A 23,372-nucleotide genomic window follows, 5' to 3' on the forward strand; every position below is an offset into this window, starting at 1 on the left:
TTGATGACCTTTATTATGCAGGAAATGTATCACTTCATTTATTGGATGTAAATTTTTCTGTCACTTACTGTATGAGGGTCAAGAGCCTGTATCTTAACCTTTCTCTTTTAAATGACAGAATGATGTATGTACTTGCACATTTTACTTGAAACATATTGGTTCTATTAAATGAAAGCTATTTCCAGTAATAGTTTCTGCATAATGGATGACCTTTTATTTGGACTGAAACCTATTATATTTATTTATTTCCTTAAGCTGTAGGGTTGGAAGATTTACCCCCTTTCTCTGTCTCTGAGCAGCTGTACGGAGTTAGAATAACATACGTAGTTTTAAAACATATAACTTAGACTCTTACTCCAGGATGCCATTTATTGAGATCCCAGTGTTGTCATCTCCTGAGATGACAAAAGCCTGAGTAATGGATGGGCCGTACATCATATTCCAAAGATCAGCTCATTTGGATTCTGCAGGACCAAATGAGGGAGTGATGTCCAGAGCTGACAGCCCTCTATGTAGGATGTACTCAGACCTTCAAATCTATGGGAGCATAAGGAAGACTGCCCACCTGACCACAGCAATCCCATTGGCTCAGAGAGAGAGAGAGAGCGAGAGATAGAGAAGCACTCTCGGATAGCCAGAACCCATATGACTTTACAAATCAATTAAAACTCCATCAGTTGTCCCAGAAGTGAACAGTAGCAGATCCCACTCGATATACCCTTTCAGCTTGACTGTGAACTGTGATAACTACTCTCTGGGAATGGTTTTCCAACCAGTTATGCACCCACCTTATAGTAGCTCCATCTAGGTTGTATTTCCCTAGTTTGTTTATGAGAAGGTAATGCAAGACAGTCTCAAAAGCTTTACTAAAGTCAAGATATACCACATCTAATGCTTCACCCCATTCACAAGGCTTGTTACCCTGTTAAAGAAAGCTATTAGGTTGGTTTGACACCATTTGTTCTTGACAAATCCATGCTGACTGTTAATTATCACCTTATCTTCTGGGTGTCTGCAAATTAATTGATTGCACTGAAGTTAAGATGACTGGTCTGTAATTCCCCAGGTTTTATTCCCCTTTTTATAGATGGGCACTATGGGTATGTCTATACTATCCGCCGGATCGGCGGGCAGCGATCGATCCAGCAGGGGTTGATTTATCGCATCTAGTCTAGACACGATAAATCGACCCCCCCTGCGCGCTCTCCCATCGACTCCTGTACTCCACCAGCGCAAGAGGCGCAGACGGAATTGACGGGGGAGCGGCAGCAGTCGACTCACTGCAGTGAAGACACCGCGGTGAGTAGATCTAAGTACATCGACTTCAGCTTTGTTATTCACGTAGCTGAAGTTGTATTACTTAGATATTGATGGCTCAGATATCTCCTCAGTCAGCTCCTTGAGTATTCTAGGATGCATTTCATCAGGCCCTGGTGACTTGAAAACATCTAACTTGTCTAAGTAATTTTTAACTTGTTCTTTCCCTAGTTTTGCATCTTATCCTACCTCATTTTTACTGGCATTCATTAAATTAGATGTGCAATTGCTGCTAAACTTTCTGGTGAAAATGGAAACAAAAAAGTGATTTAGTACTTCTGCCATTTTCTGTTGTTGTTTTTTCTCCCTCACTGAGTAATGGGGCTATCCTTTCCTTGGTCTTCCTCTTGCTTCTAATGTATTTGTAGACTGTTTTCTTGTTACCCTTTATGTCTCTAGCTAGTTTAATCTCGTTTTGTGCCGTGGCCTTTCTAATTTTGTCCCTACATACTTGTGTTGTTTATGTTCATCCTTTGTAATTTGACCTAGTTTCCACTTTTTGAGTTTCATATCATTGAAGATTTCCTCGTTAAGCCAGGGTGGTCTCTTCCCATACTTCCTATATTTCCTTTGCAATGGGATAGTTTGCTCTTGTGCCCTTAATAATGTCTCTTTGAAAACTGCCAACTGTCTTCAGTTGTTTTTTGCCTTAGACTTGCTTCCCAAGGGATCTTACCTACTAACTACCTGAGTTTGCTAAAGTCTGACTTCTTGAAATCCATTTTCTTTATTGTGCTGTTTTCCCTCCTACCATTCCTTAGAATCATGAACTCTGTCATTTCATTATCACTTTCACCCAAGCTGTCTTCCACTTTCAAATTCTCAACTAGTTCTTCCCTCTTTGTCAAAATCACATCTAGAACAGCGTCTCCCCTACTGGCTTTCTCTGCTTCTGAAATAAAAAAAATATCTCCAATACATTCCAAGAACTTGTTGGATAATCTGTGCCATGTTGTGTTATTTTCCCAACAGATGTCTGGGAGGTTGAAGTCCCCCATCGCCACCAAGTCCTGTTGCTTTGGATGATTTTGTTAGTTGTTTATACAAAGCCTCATCCAGGAAGCTTACCTTCCTGGTTAGGTGGTCTGTAATAGACCCCTACGATGACATCACCCTTGTTTTTTATCCTTACACAGAGATTTTTGACAAGACTGTCTCCTGTTTCCTAATGGCTCAGATACGGCCCCCTGGGAGGCAACATACCTCCTGGGATGCTATGTCAGGCCAACAGATAGGTGCCTCCCTCCCCCTCAGAAGAGAGTCATCCACTCTCACTGGACTCTCTCTGTTTCCAGACCATTCCAGACACTGTTTGGTCAACATTCTACTTTGATGATACACATTGATGTGTTTTTAAAAGTTGCCCAGCTCCTCAAACCCACCCAATTTTCATTTTTATGCTCACTTTAAAAATTACGTGAATTTGTATAGTTTAGTAAAGCTTTGTCAAAATGTCTAATCGTTTCTTTATCCCATATGGTCCTCCAGCTGCTCAGTCACGCCCTCGCCTCCATTTTTGGTATTCTTAACTGCAGATAAATAAAATAACCATTAGTCAAAATATGTCATTTCCCTTCTCTACATCCCATCCACTCCATCCTCATTCAGCTCTTCACCCATTTTCTTGGTTTTATATAGTGCCATTATTTTTGGCAAGTAACTACAATCCAGATTTAGAAGACACTTCAAGGTATTACTCCTCAGACTGTTGAGAGCTATTATCATTGCAGTGCCTGGGGAAGAGGTTTGAGGAGGGTAGCTCTCATTCCTAAGTGTATCTCTTAAGGGAAAAACCCAAGAATCCTACTCAGAACAACTGGATCGCTTATATTGCTGCCTTATAGAGGTAAGCATGCTCTTGGCAATATCCTTTGGTCATAATAGTGGGTAGAGAGAAGGTCCCTGGTGACAACTAGTTAAAGGAAAATTTCAATACATGGTCCAACAGTTAGAAATTTGATTTTCCAAAGTCTCATCTTCAGTTACATACTCATACCACTTGTGCAACTATAATCCTGATGAATTAGTCAAAACAGCCCACATGTATTTTGCCTTCTAACTTTTTATGACCTTTATATCAACGACACATTGCAAAAATATTTTATTCTGTACATATGTACAATAAGGCGAACTGAAATGAGAGTCAGCTGGCTGTCGTCAGTATTAGCACTGAATGCATTTAATGTTCCACTCCAACATAATTTGGATTACAAACCCGAGTCCTCTATTAAAATCCCTTATAAACTTCAAATGCCAGAGACTCAACAATCTTAAATCACAATCACACTTATCCTTCATATCTTGGTGGTTGAAAATGAAGGATCAAACTGGGATTATGTGTCCCATCCATGAAAGTTCTTTGCTCAATGCATGGAGCGTAGGCAATAGTGCAATATACGTTCTGAATAAAAGTACAAAGCCTTTCTCTCACTTTAAAATTGTCCTGGATAAGGTGGCTGACAGAAAAAAAAATCATGCAGACCAGATAGTGAACAAGGTAGCTAAATGGATGTCATCTCTCCCAAAAAAATGAATTAAGCATTCAGCTCAGTTAAAAGATAAAGGAAGGTAAAACTGCAGCAGAGCAATGGTGAATCAAGCACAATGTATTTATACCACACTCATCTTAGTATTGGCATGTTAGAGCCTTATTCAATTGTGTGGACAGTCCTATAATATATACTCTGTTATGTGTAAGACTCAGTATTTATTGTAGCTCCCAATTTTTTCTTATCTTGTTCCTGCATTGTTGAGTCTCCAGAAAGGCAGTTCCATGTAACAAAAGACAAGTGTGGGAAATGACTGTTGTGCTGCATGAAGGTGTAAATTCAATCATATTAGGACTCCCCAAACATTGACAAGATTTAATTCCTGTGAGATAGGCCCTTGTTTAAAGCACTCTAACCACCTCAACAATCTCAATAGCAATATTGGATTTACATGGAAGTTTGCTGTAGCCTCTCCCAGCACAGACTTTTAAATTAGGTGGATTGCGATGTTAGTCATTTGTCTTTATAAGCCTTCCTTTTGAGGGGAAGATTATTGAGACGGTTATGCTCAGGATTGCCAACTTTCTACTTGCACAAAACCGAACACCCTTGCCCCATCCCTCCTCTGAGGCCCTGCCCCTGGTCACTCCACCCCGCCCCCCAGTTGCTCGCTCTTCCCACCCTCACTCACTCGCTCATTTTCACCGGGCTGGCACAGGGGTTGGGGTGCAGGAGGGGGTGAGGGCTCTGCGCGCTGCCCCGTCCACAGGCGCTGCCCGAAAACTGGACACCTGGCAACTCTAGTTATGCTGAGCCAAATCTAGCAATAGTTGCTGCCCTCAGATTACCTGGACCTAACAGAGTTCAGTAGTAGTTCATCTTTCCCAGTGACTGGCTGAGAGGGAGGTTTAGGCTGCACTTATTTACACCAGGTACTGGAGTACAGACTGCCGAGGATCAGGACAAGTGCAGAAGTCGCTTAAAGCAACATTTGCACACGCTTCTCCAATGTTGCACTTTGTGTTTCTGGGCCCCATCAGAGGATCTGAGTGATGTGTGATTGTAGTTTTTTGTGTATATGCCTAGAGGCCATGATAGGTTTATCTTTACAGATTGGAAAAATAGATAAATAAATCAAATGTAGAGGCAGTCAGCTATAGACTCCAGACCATGAGTGAAAGGGGCCAATGAGCATGGATGCCAATATAAGATTTTTGGTCAAGTGTCCACAATTTTTTGGAACTTAAACACCAGACAATTCATTAAATGACACTTTTCTTGGCAGCAGAAAAAAGGGGAGATGAGGATTTCAGATTCCACAACTGAACACCAGCTTCCAAAGAAACTATACAGCTGAAGTCAGAACTTAGAGTAACTGCTGGCATTTTTCTTGCAGCAGTAGAATTGATCATCTAGAGAGTGAAACAGCACAGAGAAGAGCTTTTGAAATAGCTTTCATGGAGACAAACTGTCAGATCTTGAGAACAATCAACAGCATGATAAATATTTAAATCACAAATATTATTGCTGTTAATCAAGACTCACCTCAATCCTTTCTCATTGGTAAATTACAGCTTCCACTGGGTTAATTTGGACACAATAGCTGCTCGGGTACTTTCATAATTGGATTTTTCTGCATGACATGAGACATTTAAAAAAACAGTTTGATTTTTCTATCTTTGTTACCGATGTGTAGAAAGTTCAAACACTTCCAAGAAAATCTTTACTGATTTGTGGATCAATTCCTAGCGGAATAATGAAAATTAGCTACAGCAAAGCCCTCAAATAGTTCAATGAAGCAACTGTTTCTGTGCTAAAATGCTCTTATATCTTGTAAATGACCAAAGACACACATTTAAACAGTACAAGTTGTCTGTAGTACATATTGATTTTTCCTTTCTGTAAGGGTAATCCATTTCTATTTATAAATAAACTCAAACCTATAATTGTATGTTTGTTTTAATTAAGGGAGGCTGTTATACATGCTATAGTCATGCTACCTTGGGTTGTGAAACTATCAGATCTCATAAACTAGGCAGCACTGGGCCTGATCATTACTTTTGTGGGAGACGGGCGGCTCCAGGCACCAGCGCTCCAAGCGCATGCCTGGGGCGGCAAGCTGCAGGGGGTGCTCTGCCGGCGCCAGGAGGGCGGCAGGCAGGCTGCCTTCGGCGGCTTGCCTGCCGAGGGTCCGCTGGTCCCGGGACCAGTGGACACTCCGTGCTTGGGGCGGCAAAATGTCTAGAGCCGCCCCTGGTGGAAGACTTGGCCAAATTCTAATTTGGGTGTTATTTTGCCTATCTCAAGTCTCCCTACAGTTTTACACTTCTTGGTTTCCTGCGCTAAACTATTGTTTGTGGTTGCTGTATAGTGTTGAGTATGGTGATAAGATGTCCCAATTTTATTGGGACAGTCACGATTTTTGGGTCTTTTTCTTATATAGGCTCCTATTACCCCCCACCCCCGTCCCGATTTTTCACATTTGCTGTCTGGTCACCCTAGTGTTGAGCCACTGGCATTTTTTCACCCTTGATGGTGGAGGGCAGAGTGATAGAGAGAGGAAGGAAGGGAGAGCATAATGTAGGAGTCATGGTTAAGGCTACGTTTTAGTCACTGGTATTTTTAGTAAAAGTCATGGACAGGTCATGGGCAGTAAACAATTCACGGCCATGACTGTCCATGACTTGTACTGTATACTGTATATGGAAGAATGCAGGTAAAATAGAGCAGGAGACATACAATTCTCCCCCAAGGAGTTCACTCACAAATTTAATTAACTCATTATTTTTTTAACGAGTATCATCAGCCTGGATGCATGTCCTCTGGAATGGTGGCCGAAGCATGAAGGGGCATAGAAATGTTTAGTATGTCTAGCATGTAAATACCTTGCAACACCAGCTACAAAAGTGCCATGCAAACGCCTGTTCTCACTTTTAGGTGACATTGTAAACAAGAAGCTGGCAGCATTATCTCCTGCAAATGTAAACAAACGTGTTTGTTTGAGTGATTGGCTGTACAAGAAGTAGGACTGAGCGCACTTGTAGGCTCTAAAGTTTTACGTTGTTTTATTTTTGAATGCAGTTATTTTTGTACATAATTCTATATTTGTAAGTTCAACTTGCATGATAAAGAGATTGCATTCCAGTACTTGTATTAAGTAAATTGAAAAATACTGTCTTTTGTTTTTTACAGTGCAAATATTTGTAATAAAAATAATAATATAAAGCGAACACTGTACACTTTGTATTCTGTGTTGTAATTGAAATCAATATATTTGAAAATGTAAAAAAAATCCAAAAATATTTAAATAATGGGATTCTATTATTGGTTAACATCCCTAAAATATTATTTTATTAAGTAACTCACAGTATTGGGGTTATTGTTGTAGTCCACACACTTCCCTCTGTGATTACTTCGTTTTGGGCTCAGATTTTCAAAGGAAAATCCCAGCCTTTATGTTCAGTGTATATTTTCCCTGGAGTTGTGTGGGAGATTCACTATTACTGGGTACATTTCACACTGCATCTCTTTGTTCCATTATTATGGGTGTGGGTGTGTTGACTCATTTTTTTTTCAGCTGACTATATGCCAGCATTTCTTTGCTGAATAGTGCTGATATACGTTAGACTGGCAAACATGCAGGTTACAAAAGAGTTACTGTTCAGAAATACATTGTAATGACATTTTTAGGCCTGTATATTTATTTGAAATTTTGGGCCTTCGTTTTCAGTCATCTGCAGATGTCTATTCTGATGTTTACAAAGCTAGCAGTCTACTTGACTCCCTAGTAAAAATTTGTGGGACCATTTTGTACAAGTTCCATGTTTCTGGTGTCTGAGCACTAATTCTGGTACAGTACAGCTATTACAGATAAACAAATTAATGCTCTTATTGTTGCTACAGTAATAAAATACTCAGCACCCTTTGCCACGACATCCTGACTTGATCTGAATAGCTGTGAGAGGCTGAACCCTTCCTGGCTAGTTTCCTTAACTCCCATGGGAGATTGGAATGTTCACTACTTTGCAAGAAGCATTCAGATTCTGAGAGGATGAGTCCCTAAATAAAGACACTTTTGGAACCTGAAAATGTGGTGTACAGTATATGTTGTTCCTTATACAACACTGTAACTATACAGTATGCTTTCTTAATCTGATTTACCATAGTGCTATCTTTGTAATTCATTTTACCGGCTGAAACCTAAAGGAGGACAAAACTTTTTAAAATTGTACAGCCAGTGTTAATTTACAGTGCGTAGTCTGCTCCAAGGTTATTGTGGTGGTTAACTTGACTTATTTGCTGCATTAAGATCAATGGCGAAAACTGTCTTGCCAATGTAAGTAGTTATACAATACCTAGGTTCACCTCTGAAATGAATATAAGCAGTGATGTCACGACCTACAGTTTAATTCATTTTCCAATCAAAATATTTGTTGTTTTTATAAGGGAACTTATTGTACTAAACAATTCTGGTTTAACTGAGGCATCTGTCAGCGAATGCTTATTAACTAATCAAAAGTGAACTTGCTATTACCTAATCGAAAATGTTAGTGGCTCTTTAAATCCTTTATATTTGGACAGAATCACTTTAGTCCTTTGAAACCAATTGGCTATTAGAACCTATTGAATACCATTGGCCGTATAAGAAGGTGTGTTTGCTGCTCAACTCACAGGCAGAATGCCTCAAAGAAGATAGTGAAAACTAAAAATGATCTGTTACATTGAACTAATGGTTAAAGCTGTAAGGCCAATCCTGAATTCGTTACTCAGTCACAACTCCCAATCGGCTCAGTGGAAGTTTTGCCAGAGTATAAGCACTTCAGGATTTGATCTCGAATCTGAATGCTTATCTGCCATCATTACGTTGCATTTTCCAATGCGAGTTGTAAAAATGTTATTGCAACAACAGTTTCTCTGTATTTTTGGAGTGTTAACTCTGTGTTAACCTTATCTTTCTTTTCGTTTCTTGTCAGGATCGTTTTTTCTCACCGAGCATTTGTCGTCGACTTCATGCTGCCCTGGCAGCTGTTTCCACTTCAATGTTGATTTTATCTAATCTAGTGTTTCTCGGAGGAAATCAAGTTGGGAAAATCTACTGGAACAGGATTTTTGTGGAAGGTAAGTTATTTTGACATGCTCTAGGTGATAAGGCTTTCAAATGTTGCTTTGAGATTGAGAGGTCAGATTGTCATCTCAATACTCCTGTGAAAAGCTGAAGTAATTCTCTTGACAGTGTAACGGAGATCAGAATCTGGCCCACTGAATCTAAATAACTATAAGTGGATTGTTTAATAGTTGTTTTCCTTCACTTAGGGTATCAGTCCTCCTCTACCATCAGAGGTTGAAGGAGATCGTTCCCCTGTCCGGGTGCCAGGCTTTCCTAGAAGTGGATTGACACTAATGAACAAATAGGCATGGCATGATCATTTGGCCAGGCTGGAAGTCTCCCTCCCCCACAACTTTAACATTAACACATCACATACATCAATACAAACACTATCCCACCAAATCCAATGCAGTACATGCTCTCTATGAAGGGAACCCCATGAACAAAGTGAGATCAAGGCGCTGTGTCCAGCTAGTACTACCATACAGTCAGAGCTGAGCAGTGATAATCAAATGCCTTTGTGGTAGATCTGCCTGGATGGATGTCCTGCTGATATTTATAAAGGGGTGATTCGTCTTGTGAGGGAAGTACCCATAGGTTCCTACACTCATAAGCTCCTCAGTGAGCCCACTGCTGTCTCGTGCTTCTCTGGAACTTGTAGAAAATGGCTTCTCCCTGTGCTGTTTTCTCCTGCCCTTCTTTTACCTTAGCTTAGGGCCCAGCTTAGTTCAAAGAGCCCACTTAGGAATCATCTTAACAGAGTGAACTTGTTCAGGGGTCATATGATGTTCAGTGAATGTCTCTCTATAAAGGCAACCAAAAAAGAAATCAATCCACAAAACTTAAACACAATCAAATTGCATGAAGATAGGTAACAAAAATATTTTAGACTAAAATGTAGTGAAACATTATTTAGTTTTTATTATTTTGGCAGCACTCGTAAAGCCAACAATGCACTGCATCCTTGCTGTTTAGTATTTTCAAGGAAAAGGTTGAAAGGGTTCATTTACTATCTGATCAACTCTTGGTTTGTTTATTTGTTGTTTTTCTTGGTCAGTGTAAGTACAACTACAGAGACATGGTGGATGAGGTAATATCTTTTATCGGACCACCTTCTGTTGGTGAAAGAGACAAGCTTTCAAGCTACACAGAGCTCTTCTTCAGCTCGGAAGAACAGCCCTGTGTAGCTCAAAAGCTTATTACCTCAACCACTTTGTGTTTCTGATATCCTGGGACCCACACGGCTACAACAACACTGCAAACAACAATGTAAGCACAGCTAAGGAAATACGACAAAGACATTGGAAAAGGTAGAGTTGCTAGAAGAATTATTTATTGTTATCTGAATATTAATATACACTATGGTTTCTGTTCCTACAAGTAATAGTTACTGAAAGCTCATCCATGTCTATAGTTTGCTGTAGAGGTTTTATAAAAGATCCTTTGGAACTAAAATATGCCCTTATTCATGAGAAGGCTTTAGCAGTTTACACAAAATTGTATTTTCATCTTCTGAAGGCTTCTGTCATAACATAGAATTGATTGTAGGTTGGCTTTTGTGTTTCTTTTTATTTATTATTAGTAAATATTTTATCTTCTATTACAGAGTGCCTAGGTTTGGAATAACAAATTAGTGTAATAATTCAAAACTTTGTTTTCCATGTTAATTTAATCACATTATCTTTATTTTTAAGAAGCTAAAAACTTTGCTTCACAGAGCTCACATACTTCTGTTAGGAAATTCAGTGTCACGTGTTTCATGTCCGTATTCTGGTATCATGCACATGGCTATGAGTATTTGCTATTACAGAACACGTCTAAAAACTGTACTGCACTGACAAAGGTGGATAACAAACCAAAAACAGAAAGTGGTCTTCAATTTTGCTGACCTTTCATTCTTTATCTGTTCCCACATCTTCCTGCTACTGAACAAATGTCATGTGTTGAGTGCTGCGTTCTCCATTGCAAATCAAGATGAGCTATTCAAACTATCATTGTTTAATTTAAAATAATTAAAATTGTTGTACCTATGGGAGACCTAACCATCTACAAATATTTTTAGAGTGTAGACTCTAAGGGTGAAGAGAAATAATTTAGATCCCACATGAACCTATCCCTAGAAATGTTTAAATCAAGATTAAACAGAGCATTATGGTATATGCTGTCAGGGTATTCTTGTATCAGTCAAAAGATGGACTAGGTGACCTGAAGGGTCTTTTTAGTCTCTAATTTTTGTGATTAAATGTGTAAAGTAAGAGATTAAACACTGAATGTTTTTGACTTATTTGAAAATTCCTTTTTTGTACATTTGTGTCCTGTACAATACCAGCAGTGTGACGTTTCCATGTGTGGTTGTCTCTTTTTCTTTGTGGCACTGATGAACTCTGGATGGAATGTGTTGTTACTAGAACATTAAGAGGAGTCCAGTTTAAAATGGGAGGTGATCCCAGTGGTCAAACAAACTTCATTTGGGATCTGTTTACAAGGGGGCTCAAGCCACCCGTCTTCCATTGTTTCCAAAGCTGTGCCCCTGCATGCAGCAAAGTTCTAGTACAAACTCAGCAGTTTTTTTTTCTTGTTTGTTTTGTTGTTGCTTAAGTGATCAAATTTACAGTAGTCAAAGGGTTAGACTTCAAAATCAAAATTGTTTGGTAGGCTTTGCTTCAGATAGTAATGAATATTGTACAGCTGTCCAGGGAACTATCCGATTTAGGAGAGTCCTAGGGGAGTGGGGATGAGAGAGGGGAAGTACACTTGAGTACACTGATGTGCTACTAAGACAGGCTGGATGAAGCTCTAAACAGTTTGAATCAATAACTGTTAGCTTTGGGTTGGAAAGAGAAAAAATGTTAAATTAATTTGGGATGAAAAATGACACCAGAAGTCATCTGCACACTCTGTCCCTCTTTAACATCTGCAAGAAATTCACCCCAGTTTGGAAAGCCCAAACAAGTCTTTGCACCATGTATACCGTGAGGTGGGGCTGCACAGGAGAGGCTATGGAATATCTTCCTAGGCTAGGGCACCGCCACATTCCGTGCAGTCTGTGGAGCCGGACTTTATAATAGGCCAGTGTGGATTTGGGGTGGGCTGGGGAGGCCATAGGTTCCATGGGTGTAGTGGGTTACACCCTTGTATAATGGTTGGGAGGGAGAGGGTGGTAAAGAACTCTATTTTGGCCCATGGTCTGAAATAGCAGCCTTAGAGAAGCTATGTTCTAGCCCTTCAACCTGTGCAGGAGTAGGAATGGTGAATTACCTACAACCCCCTCAGAATACCAAGTAGTCAGGCTTTGTGTATGTGCCTATGTGGGCAGCAGGTAGAAGGAGGCAGAGACATGAATCTCACTCCTCTTGTCTTCACGAGGTGATTGTTTGCAAAGTTATTCAAAATGTAAATGGTGAACCCGAATGACTTAATAATACTATATATTGCAATGCAGACATTAAAGCTACAACTACAGGCATTACTGAATTGTCAGGTCCGACAGGTAAAATAAATCTTGGAATGGCAATATGTAAAAAACACCCACTGTGTGACAATCTGTGCTAACAACCTGTAATTGTGGCTTTTATGCAGAACATCTAATCATGGTGATCAGAATGCTACTTCAAAGAAATTGGAGTTCTGTTCTTAAATTACTTTCTAAAATAGATGAGTTAGTTTGTATGAAAGCTGCTGGACTGAAATATTCTATCCACAGCACAGGGACAGCATGAGCAGTTGCAATTCAGGCTTCCTTAGCACTGCCCAGCCAATGGCACTTCAACCTTAAACTTGATGGAACAACAGTGGGACTGTGAAGGCAGTTCAGGAGCTGAGCCTATTCAATGCTGGTCTCTGTGCTGATATGCTGAGGCTGCCAAAATGGGTAATTTAGTGTCTGTTGTGTTCTTGGGTATGTGTTGTGGATGCTTGTTCTCTAGAAACTGAACTCAGGCTGCTACCTTAAGCTTTTAATTTTCATAGAAGTTGCATGGAAAAAACCCCATCTTTACACCTGGTTTGTGTGGGGAAAGCATTCCAAGCAAGACCTACAACATCCTTTTACAAAGTGAAAATGTATCAGTGAAACTAGTAATTGTGTATGTGTGCAGTCTAATATTTTTAATTGAATCTCTGAGATTTAAGGACTACTAGGCAGTAAAGCTTCAGTCCTGCAAAGAGAACCATGCATGTGGATGATCAGTGAAGTCCCCGCAGCTCCATGTAGGCAGAGGGCTCTGCCAATACATTTATTTCCAGCATCAGGACCTAAAGTAGTAGAGTTTCATTAAGAGTACACTAGAAATACTTTTTAATGGACCCAATCCTGAAGGCCTCATTAGAGACAATGATAGTTTGCCCAATGGGAGTTTGCTAGAGTAAACTCTAAAAATGGATTGAACCCAGGTCGCAGTGATTGCTGCTCCACAAAAGCACTCTCAGCAATGCCCTGTATGGACAGCTGCCCTTATTAGTGAAAAGCATAGCTTATTTAAAAACTGCACAGGTAACAGTACTGCTCCTACCTTCTGTCCTGTGCAGATAGAAGGCAAATTCAGTTCTCGTCCGAATTTCTGTGATCATCAATAAGGCTACGTTTTAGTCACAGGTATTTTTAGTAAAAGTCATGGACAGGTCACGGGCCGGGAACAATTATTCCCGGCCCGTGACCTGTCCATGTCTTGTACTGTATAACCCTAACTAAAACATGGGGGCGGCCCAGGAGCATCAGATGTGCTCTGAGGCCAGGGGTGCCATGGGTGCTCTGGGGAGGGGGGGCAGCCCAGGACTCCTGCTGGGGGAGGGTGAGCGGGTGGTGGCACGTGACCCGGGACCCTTGCTACTGCTGGGGGGCGGGGGTTGGCGGTGCTGGCAGGCTCCAGGTGCATGGCTCCATGAAAGCGGCAACATGTCCCAGTTCTCCTAGACAGAGGCACAACCAGACGGCTCTGCGCGCTGCTCCCGCCCCATGCACCGGCTCCGCAGCTCCCATTGGCCAGGAACCATGGCCAATGAGAGCTGCAGGGGTGGTGCCTGTGGGCGGAGGTAGCATGCAGAGCTGCCTGGCCATACCTCCGCCTAGGAGATGAGGGACATGTCGCTGCTTTTGAGGAGTCCCCCCGAGATAAGTGTTGCCCAGAGCCCTCACCCTCTCCCATGCCCCAACCCCCTGCCTGAGCCGCCTCCCACACCCAAACTCCTGCTGCTGCTGGGGTGGGAGGGCACGGTGGCCCAAGACTGCCCCAGCAGCAGTTGGTGCTGCTGGCCCAGGGGCTGCCCGAGCTGCTCAGGCAGCCCCTGGGTCAGCTGCACCGGCTGCTGCAGAAGTCCCGGTGGTCCCGGAAAGACACGGAATCTGTGACTTCTGTGACCTCCGTGAAAGACTCACAGCCTTAATCATCAATTCTTTCTTTCACAGCAAAATCAGTAAAGCAAGTGTCCATATGTGTCTGGTCTTAAGTCAAATACAATACTAGTCTTTCAACTAGTCTTTTGAATGGCAGTAATCAGGTTTAGAAGTGAACAACTATACAATAGCAGTTATTATAAATCAATTATGAGGAAAGTAAAGGGTGTTTTTTTTGTTTTTTTTATTTATTTATTGCAAGAAATATTGGCACTAGGTACAGAGGCCTGTTTTACTAACTGGTACAATTGTGAATTTTCCTGTTGTCATATAAGCATAGTACTGTTTCCTGGGGTTCTTAGCCATTGGACAAGGAATTTTCAGCAAAGCATATTTTTCTATTTTGCATTTTATTTCAAATGAATTACGGGATACATTATTGCATGTTAATCAACAGTTTTCATTAGCATTTTATAAATAATTGTTTTGCAGTTGTAAATCTGTTGTGAAATTTACCTGAGAAACAATAAAAAGAAGGTATTGCTTAACTGGGATGTTGGTACAATAATTTTAAATGTTTCATGAGACAGTGTTTGCTGGGATCCTGAAATATTTGCTCGGTTTACATTTGCTAGTTTTCTTTAGCATTAAGTAGGATAGAACATGTGGTGGCACATAAGAATATTTAATTAGTCACATTTCTGGTACAAGTTAAAACTGTTGTACTGTACAAAACCAAATCTGATTTCTCAATGGCTGATGTTTGTTTATTGGTTGGGAATGGAGAAGCCTTCATCTAAATAGAAACAGACTAAACAAGTCTTCTTTTTGCTAGTTTTTAAACAAGACCGTGTATAAACCCTTTCAGAATTCAGCTGTTCACTGAAGTTACAGGGCAAAAATCTTGCTGCCCTGTATGGGTGCATTGGGAAACAGGGTATAGGGAGATTCTTCCAGAGCCTCTTACCAGCACAAGAGTCAGGCAAAATATAGACTGGATATGCCCAGTCAGGTTGCAAATGAGTCTAAGTCCTCACTCCACCCTCACCTCTGTGCCTGCTGGTGATCTGGCAGCTTGCACCCTGGGCAGTGCACAGTGCACTTTTCTGCACCAAGTGTGCTCCATGCCCTCGCAGTGCACCCTCATTCAGACCGAATGCCTTCAAGCTCCTCCACACTTTTGCACCACCCTCATCCCACAGCGTTTCTCGCAGGAACAAGGTTCCAAGCTGGTGGGCAGCGAGTTGTTTCCATTCTACGGCCATGCAAGCAGTCATTAGACAAAATGACAGCTGCTACATCATTTGATGTAATAAAACACACATTAGTATGGAAGGTTGTCACAGGACAGATACTTCTTGCTTTGAAAAACTTTGGAGTCTCCGCCTCAATGTTTATTTTCAGTAAATGCTGGCTGATTTGGTATTTGTCTAGCAGCAGGAGACCATCATCCTGTGACAACATGAAATTCAAACGACATTATTTCTTAATTACATTAAATCATAGCACTGAACATTATTCTCACAGCCTATATTTATTTCATTTTATGGAAATTGTGTGATGAATTAATCTCATTTTGAGTGGACTCGCTGAACACCCTGATCATTCAGGGCTCGATCCTCCCTGCGGGAGTTTTGCCATTTGCTTCAGTGGCAGCACAATATGGTCTTTCCTTCTGCAGAAAATCACTTGATTATTAGTGGTTGATCCTCCCTTCTTTGTGCATCAAAAATAATCATTTACAATACCATGAGTTACTACTTATTCTTCATATAGCATCACTGATCTGCATGAGACTTTAGAGGCAAATATGGAGGGCAGGTCCCTGCCACAAGGAGATTACAGACTATGGGCTGAATCCTGTAAGGTGCTCAGTATCCACTGAGATGTGTTGAGGATCATAAACTCTCATTCACTTCAATAAGGCTTGAGCATGCTCAGTACTTTCTAGGATCAGGCCCTATATAACACCTATATCAACATGTGGATAGGGTTAGGTGGTAGGGAAGGCATGAATGTGTAAAGCTTTGGAAGTACTGTACAGTCCCGGTTATCCAAATGGCTGGGGGGACATCTGAAACTTTCCAATAACTAAGCATTCAGATAAACATAAGTCCTATTTTGAGCTGCCGCTTCACTGCACGTAGCTCTGTTAGTTAATCACCCGCTAATAATTTCTCAATTAGCCTCTTAGTACCTGTTAGCGCAAATCAGTAACTTTGTACTTTTAATGCTTAATGTGTTGTACTTTTATTAAAGAGTAAAAAAATTACTATATTGAGTTTCTTAAAACACCAAAATTGTATTAAAAGGATGTGTTTAAATACAATTTTGGTATTCATACTAAATTCAAAGGGGTTTTTTTACCCTTTAATGTACAGAGCATTAAGCATTAAAAGTACAAAGCAGTTGATTAGTACTAATAGGCACTAAGAAGCTCATTGAGGAGTTATTAACAGGTGATTAACAGGGCTACATGGAGGACACACCATGGATTTGGATAACTAGCATTTTGAGTAGAGGGAGTTTGGCTGTACAGGAGTGTTTTGTAATGAGCTACCCAATACAGGGGGGAAGAAAATGGGTGTGTATAGTCCCAGAAGAGAGAGACCAGAGAGCCTAGCAGGTGGGATATCCCAGTATCTGCATGGTCCTTTGCAGTTTACCCAGTGGATAAAGAAGATCCCCTGAATTTTCCTGGCATGCCCCATACCGAGATGCATTGGCCATATTCCTTCCTGTTGAGGGGAAGAGGGGACTAGTTCCATGGTTGATCATTCATAGAGTTTAGGATGCATGTTTACCCAAGGGACTCGGTTTTTTTTAGTTAACTCCTGTGGGACAGTGAGTCTCAGTATGTAGTCAAAGTACAGCTGTATGAAATGTAGTGGCTTCTATTTGTAGGGATTTGTGCAAACCATTTCTTCAGGATTGATTTGGATGGTTTACCACCTTCATGCTTGCTTTGATTTGGGATTGAAATAAACCCCACAAACTCAGAGAGAACTCAGTCAAAACAGTTGAATGTCATTTAGTTTCATGTCATTAGCCCTTGCTCAGTGGCTTGTGCTGCAGTTTTGTATCCTTTCTCTTTAAACTAATCTTTCCTGATCAAGTCTCAGTCGTGCAGTCCACTTTGTTTTACATTCCACTCAACGGTTTCTCCTCCGAAATTCTGGTTCTTCTCCAGACTATCCTGTTCAGTATTATAGGATGAGAATTTACACTTGCTACGGTGTTACTCAGAAACTTAAAGCCAGCTTTTTCAAACTACTGCTATGAATGCTATATTGATGGATTACATAAATAAAAAAAAATATTGCATAGCTGCATGTGTCACCACAGGCAGATGTCACATTCTTTCAAATGATTTATACCTCTTCACATACAAAGGATATTTGTTCTTACAACTGCTTATTTTACAATCTTATTTGGTGGGCCCATTTCATTGGTACGTGAGCTGGCAAAGATCCAAGAAAACTGAATGTGGCTATTTCTCCTGGCAGTTTGCAATGAGTTAGAGAGCTGGCAATTTTTCTGTGCAGGCGAGAACTTTATAAAAACAAATATTTGCACACTATTTTAAGAGTTAAAAGAAGAAAGTATGTTCTCCACCGGATTAACTTGGACGCTCAGTCTTCTGTTGAATTGAATTATTTTGGACAGGCATTCTATTTAAAACAGATATGGAGCATTGCAATTTTAAAGTTAGAAGTGGTTTGTGAACTTAAGGCTACACATTTGCTTAAAATCATAAGTCTCGATCCTGCAATCTAATTGATGCAGATAGGTCCCGTACACCATTGGCACAACACATGAATAGAGATCTACCTGCACTGATCTGATTGCAGGATTGGGGCCACAGATAGTAAGCTCTTATTTTGTACATCGTGTTAAATGTTTCTGTATGTCCAAACTACTACAAGCAGAGATGACAAAAAAGTGCAATATAATGTTCATACAAGTGTGTGTGTTTGTGTGTGTGTATTTAGAGTTAATTTTGTATGTGCTTTGTATGTGTTTCACATTTTTTAGACAGAAAACGGAGGGTGGTTCCTACAGCCTGTGTCCCCCAGTCTACTGGGAGCATCTTGCTTCAAAGCACTGAGAATCAATAGTGACACACATAGCTATCAGCTTTATAGACCTAGACAAACATTTTCAAAAGTGCTTAAGAATCAGCAAAGAATCCTGTGGCACCTTATAGACTAACAGACGTTTTGCAGCATGAGCTTTCGTGGGTGAATACCCACTTCTTCGGATGCAGCAGTGGAAATTTCCGGGGGCAGGTGTGTATATATAAGCAAGCAAGAAGCAAGCTAGAGATAACGAGGTTAGATCAATCAGAGAGGATGGGGCCCTGTTCCAGCAGCTGAGGTGTGAAAACCAAGGGAGGAGAAACTGGTTCTGACTTAAGACACTTAAGTCAGGTCTGCACTACAAACTTCTGCTGGCATAGCTATGTCGGTCAGGGGTGTGAAAAGTGTGATCCCTGACCAAAACAGATGTGCCAGCAGAAGCCTGTACTGTAAATGTAGCTATACTGCCAAAACTATGATCTATAGCTTATTTTGCTGGAGCGTGCAATAAATTGTAATGGCAAAAGTGCAGTTTTGCTGATATAAGCTGTGTCTACACTAGGAGTGCTTTGCTGGTATAGTACAATGACTCTCAACTTTTCCAGACTACTGTACCCCTTTCAGGAGTCTGATTTGTCTTGCGTACACCCATGTTTCACCTCACTTAAACTACTTGCTTACAAAATCAGACATAAGTATCTCAGCACACTAATACTGAAAAATTGCTGACTTTCTCATTTTTACTATATAATTATAAAATAAATCAATTGGAATGTAAATATCGTACTTGCATTTCAGTGTATAGTATATAGAACAGTATAAACAAGTTGTATGAAATTTTAGTTTGTACTGACTTTGCTAGTGCTTTTTATGTAGTGTGGCAAAGTTCCTCCTCTCCTCTAGTAGGTCCTGCGCTTATTGGCGGATTTCCTCCCTTCAGTGGTCTTCCCCTTGGATGAAACCCACAGTCTAGATCAACTCCTCCTATGTCTGATTAGGAGTAGCGAGGCTTGGGGGGAACCCTGGCCCACCTTCTACTCCGGGTTCCAGCCCAGGGCCCTGTGAATTGCAGCAGTCTCTATAGTGCTATTTGTAACCGCTGCTTGACCGCTACAGCTCCCTGGGCTACTTCCCCATAGCCTCCTTCAAACCCCTTCTTTACCCTCACCATAGGATCCTCCTGGTGTCTGATACTGCTTGATTGTATGGTGTTTCCTCAATCCTCCAGTAGTACCCCCTCTCAGTTCTTAGTTCCTTGTGTCTCTGGCTCCCAGCTCCTCATACGCACTTCCTTCCTCTGGCTCCTCCTCCCTTGACTGGAGTGAGCGCCCCTTTTTATACCAGGTGCCCTGATTAGCCTGCCCTGATTGGCTGCAGGTGCTCCAATCAATGTAGCTCTTTCCGGTGCCTTCTAGAAAGTTCTTAATTGGCCCCAGGTGCCTTGATTACCCTGGAGCAACTGCCATTTTGGTTCCCATGGTACTAGGGATTTGCTTAGCCTGGGGCTAACATACCTGTTCCTCAGTACTTTCCTGTAGCCATCCGGCCTTGCTCCATCATATTATATAAACTAGGCAAATATCTAGGGGGTTGATGTATCCCCTGGAAGATCTTTGTGTACCCCCAAGGGACGCATATCCCTGGTTGAAAACCACTGATATAGTATACCGGTATAGCTATCTTGGCAAAGTGCTCCTAGACTAGACCTGGCCTTTGGAGCCAAAGACACATTGGTGCTCATGTGTTTTTGAAAACTTTACTCTGTCTGCACTGCATGGGCAGAATGGATAAAAACATTTATTTAAATTAAATTAAAATTAAAAATCAGATTTAAAATAAAATTAAACTAGATTTTGTTAACTTTAATTAAATTTGCATGTACAGTAACAGTATCTGTGTGAAGATTACATTCACTGTCATTTATTAGATTCATTTAAACCGATAAACAATTGTAAAGATCATTTGAGTGGATCAGTGTTCTGCATTTCCATGTCTCTGTAGTTTTCATCAAAGAAGCTTCCACAGTATCGCAAACCCTGGGAAACAAGCAGGGAGAACGGAAAGTCCTGGCACAGTCAAGGAATTATGATGTGATTGGAATAAAAGAGACTTGGTAGGATAAATCACATGACTGGAGTACTGTCATGGATGGATATAAACTGTTCAGGAAGGACAGACAGAGCAGAAAAGGTGGAGGAGTTGCACTGTATGTAAGAGAGCAGTCTGATTGCTCAGAGCTCCAGTATGAAACTGCAGAAAAACCTGAGAGTCTCTGGATTAAGTTTAGAACTGTGAGCAACATGGGTAATGTCATGATGGGAGTCTGCTATAGACCACCAGACAAGGGGGAAGAGATGGACGAGGCTTTCTTCCGGCAACTAACAGAAGTTACTAGATCACAGGCCCTGGTTCTCAGGGGGGACTTCAATCACCCCGATATCTACTGGGAGAGCAGTACAGCAGTGCACAGACAATCCAGGAAGTTTTTGGAAAATGTAGGGGACAATTTCCTGGTGCAAGTGCTGGAGGAACCAACTAGGGGCAGAGCTCTTCTTGACCTACTGCTCACAAACAGGGAGAATTAGTAGGGGAAGCAAAAGTGGATGGGAACTTGGGAGGCAGTGACCATGAGATGGTCGAGGTCTGGATCCTGAAAAAAGGAAGAAAGGAGAGGAGCAAAATACGGACCCTGGACTTCAGAAAAGCAGACTTTGACTCCCTCAGGGAACTGATGGGCAGGATCCCCTGGGAGAATAACATGAGGGTGAAAGGAGTCCAGGAGAGCTGGCTGTATTTTAAAGAATCCTTATTGAGGTTGCAGGAACAAACCATCCCAATCTGTAGAAAGAATAGTAAATATGGCAGGCGACCAGCTTGGCTTAACAGTGAAATCCTTGCTGATCTTAAACACAAAAAAGAAGCTTGCAAGAAGTGGAAGATTGGACAAATGACTAGGGAGGAGTCTAAAAATATTGCTCAGGCATGCAGGAGTGAAATCAGGAAGGCCAAATCACACCTGGAGTTGCAGCTAGCAAGAGATGTTAAGAGTAACAAGAAGGGTTTCTTTAGGTATGTTAGCAACAAAAAGAAAGTCAAGGAAAGTGTGGGCCCCTTACTGAATGGGGGAGGCAACCTAGTAACAGAGGATGTGGAAAACACTAATGTACTCAGTGCTTTTTTTGCCTCTGTCTTCACGAACAAGGTCAACTCCCAGACTACTGCACTGGGCAGCACAGCATGGGGAGGTGATCAGCCCTCTGTGGAGAAAGAAGTGGTTCAGGACTATTTAGAAAAGCTGGATGAACACAAGTCCATGGGGTCGGATGCACTGCATCCGAGGGTGCTAAAGGAGTTGGTGGATGTGATTGCAGAGCCATTGGCCATTATCTTTGAAAACTCATGGCGATCGGGGGAGGTCCCCGATGACTGGAAAAAGGCTAATGTAGTGCCCATCTTTTAAAAAGGGAAGGAGGAGGATCTGGGGAACTACAGGCCAGTCAGCCTCACCTCAGTCCCTGAAAATATCTTGGAGCAGGTCCTCAAGGAATCAATTCTGATGCACTTAGAGGAGAGGAAAGCGATCAGGAACAGTCAGCATGGATTCACCAAGGGCAAATCATTCCTGACTAACCTAATTGCCTTCTATGATAAGATAACTAGCTCTGTGGATAAGGGGAAAGCAGTGGACGTGTTATTCCTTGATTTTAGCAAAGCTTTTGATACGATCTCCCACAGTATTCTTGCTGGCAAGTTAAAGAAGTATGCGCTGAATGAATGGACTATAAGGTGGGTAGAAAGCTGGCTAGATCGTTGGACTCAACGGGTAGTGATCAATGGCTCCATGTCTATTTGGCAGCCGGTATCAAGCGGAGTGCCCCAAGGGTCATTCCTGGAGCCGGTTTCATTCAATATCTTCTGGAGGATGGCATGGACTGCACCCTCAGCAAGTTTCCAGATGACACTAACCTGGGAGGAGTGGTAGATACGCTGGAGGGTAGGGATAGGATACAGAGGGGCCTAGATAAATTAGAGGATTGGGCCAAAAGAAATCTGATGAGGTTCAACAAGAGTCCTGCACTTAGGACGGAAATATCCCATGCACTGCTAAAGACTAGGGATCGAGTTGCTAGGCAGCAGTGCTGCAGAAAAGGACCTAGAAGCTGGATATGAGTCAACAATGTGCCCTTGTTGCCAAGAAGGCTAACAGCATTTTGGGCTGTATAAGTAGGGGCATTGGCAGCAGATTGAGGGATGTGCTCATTCCTCTCTATTCGACATTGGTGAGGCCTCATCTGGAGTACTGTGTTCAGTTTTGGGCCCCACACGACAAAAAGGAAAAATTGGAAAGAGTCCAGTGGAGGGCAAGAAAAATGATTAGGGGGCTGGAGCACATGACTTATGAGGAGAGGCTGAAGAATGTTTAGTCTGCAGAAGAGAAGAATGAGGGGGGGATTTGATAGCTGCTTTCAACTACCTGAAAGAGTGTTCCAAAGAGGATGGATCTAGACTGTTCTCAGTGGTACCAGATGACAGAACAAGAGGTAATGGTCTCAAGTTGCAGTGAGGGAGGTTTAGGTTGGCTGTTAGGAAAAACTTTTTCACTAGGAGGGTGGTGAAGCATTGGAATGGGTTACCTAGGGAGGTGGTGGAATCTCTTTCCTTACAGGTTTTTAAGGTCAGGCTTGACAAAGCCCTGGCTGGGATGATTTAGTTGGGGATTGGTCCTGCTTTCAGCAGGGGGTTGGACTAGATGACCTCCTGAGGTTCCTTCCAACCCTGATATTCTATTATTCTAAACCCCAAAGAGTTCAAAAATTGTGACTCAGACCCAAAAAACCATGAAATTGGCTTTAAAAGTAGTTTGTTTTAAATACATTTCAGGTTATTTTAATTTGCCGTCTGGGGTTTTTTGGTTTTTGTCTTTTTTAGCCTTCAAAGATCGCATTTTTCAGCTTGCTTTGCAGTTATGAGGGGAGGGCTAGCAACGTTGTTTTTTAAATGAAAATTGAGATTCTCATATAGTCACTTGACTCTCGGTGCTGGGACTT

At 41.5% G+C, this 23,372-nt stretch overlaps 1 protein-coding gene across 5 annotated transcripts in view; it reads left to right on the plus strand.

The window, feature by feature from the left end:
- HHAT (hedgehog acyltransferase) overlaps positions 1 to 23,372 on the plus strand; it is a 365,126-nt gene that overhangs the window by 223,614 nt on the left and 118,140 nt on the right. For all 5 annotated transcript variants that reach the window (XM_039528544.1, XM_039528543.1, XM_039528546.1 and 2 more), the window contains one exon: positions 8,780 to 8,924. In XM_039528544.1, the coding sequence (XP_039384478.1) occupies positions 8,780 to 8,924 (145 nt within the window). The remainder of the gene's footprint in view (positions 1 to 8,779; positions 8,925 to 23,372) is intronic.

The sequence above is a fragment of the Mauremys reevesii genome, linkage group 3 (genome assembly GCF_016161935.1).
Source record: "Mauremys reevesii isolate NIE-2019 linkage group 3, ASM1616193v1, whole genome shotgun sequence".
Lineage (NCBI taxonomy): Eukaryota > Metazoa > Chordata > Testudines > Geoemydidae > Mauremys > Mauremys reevesii.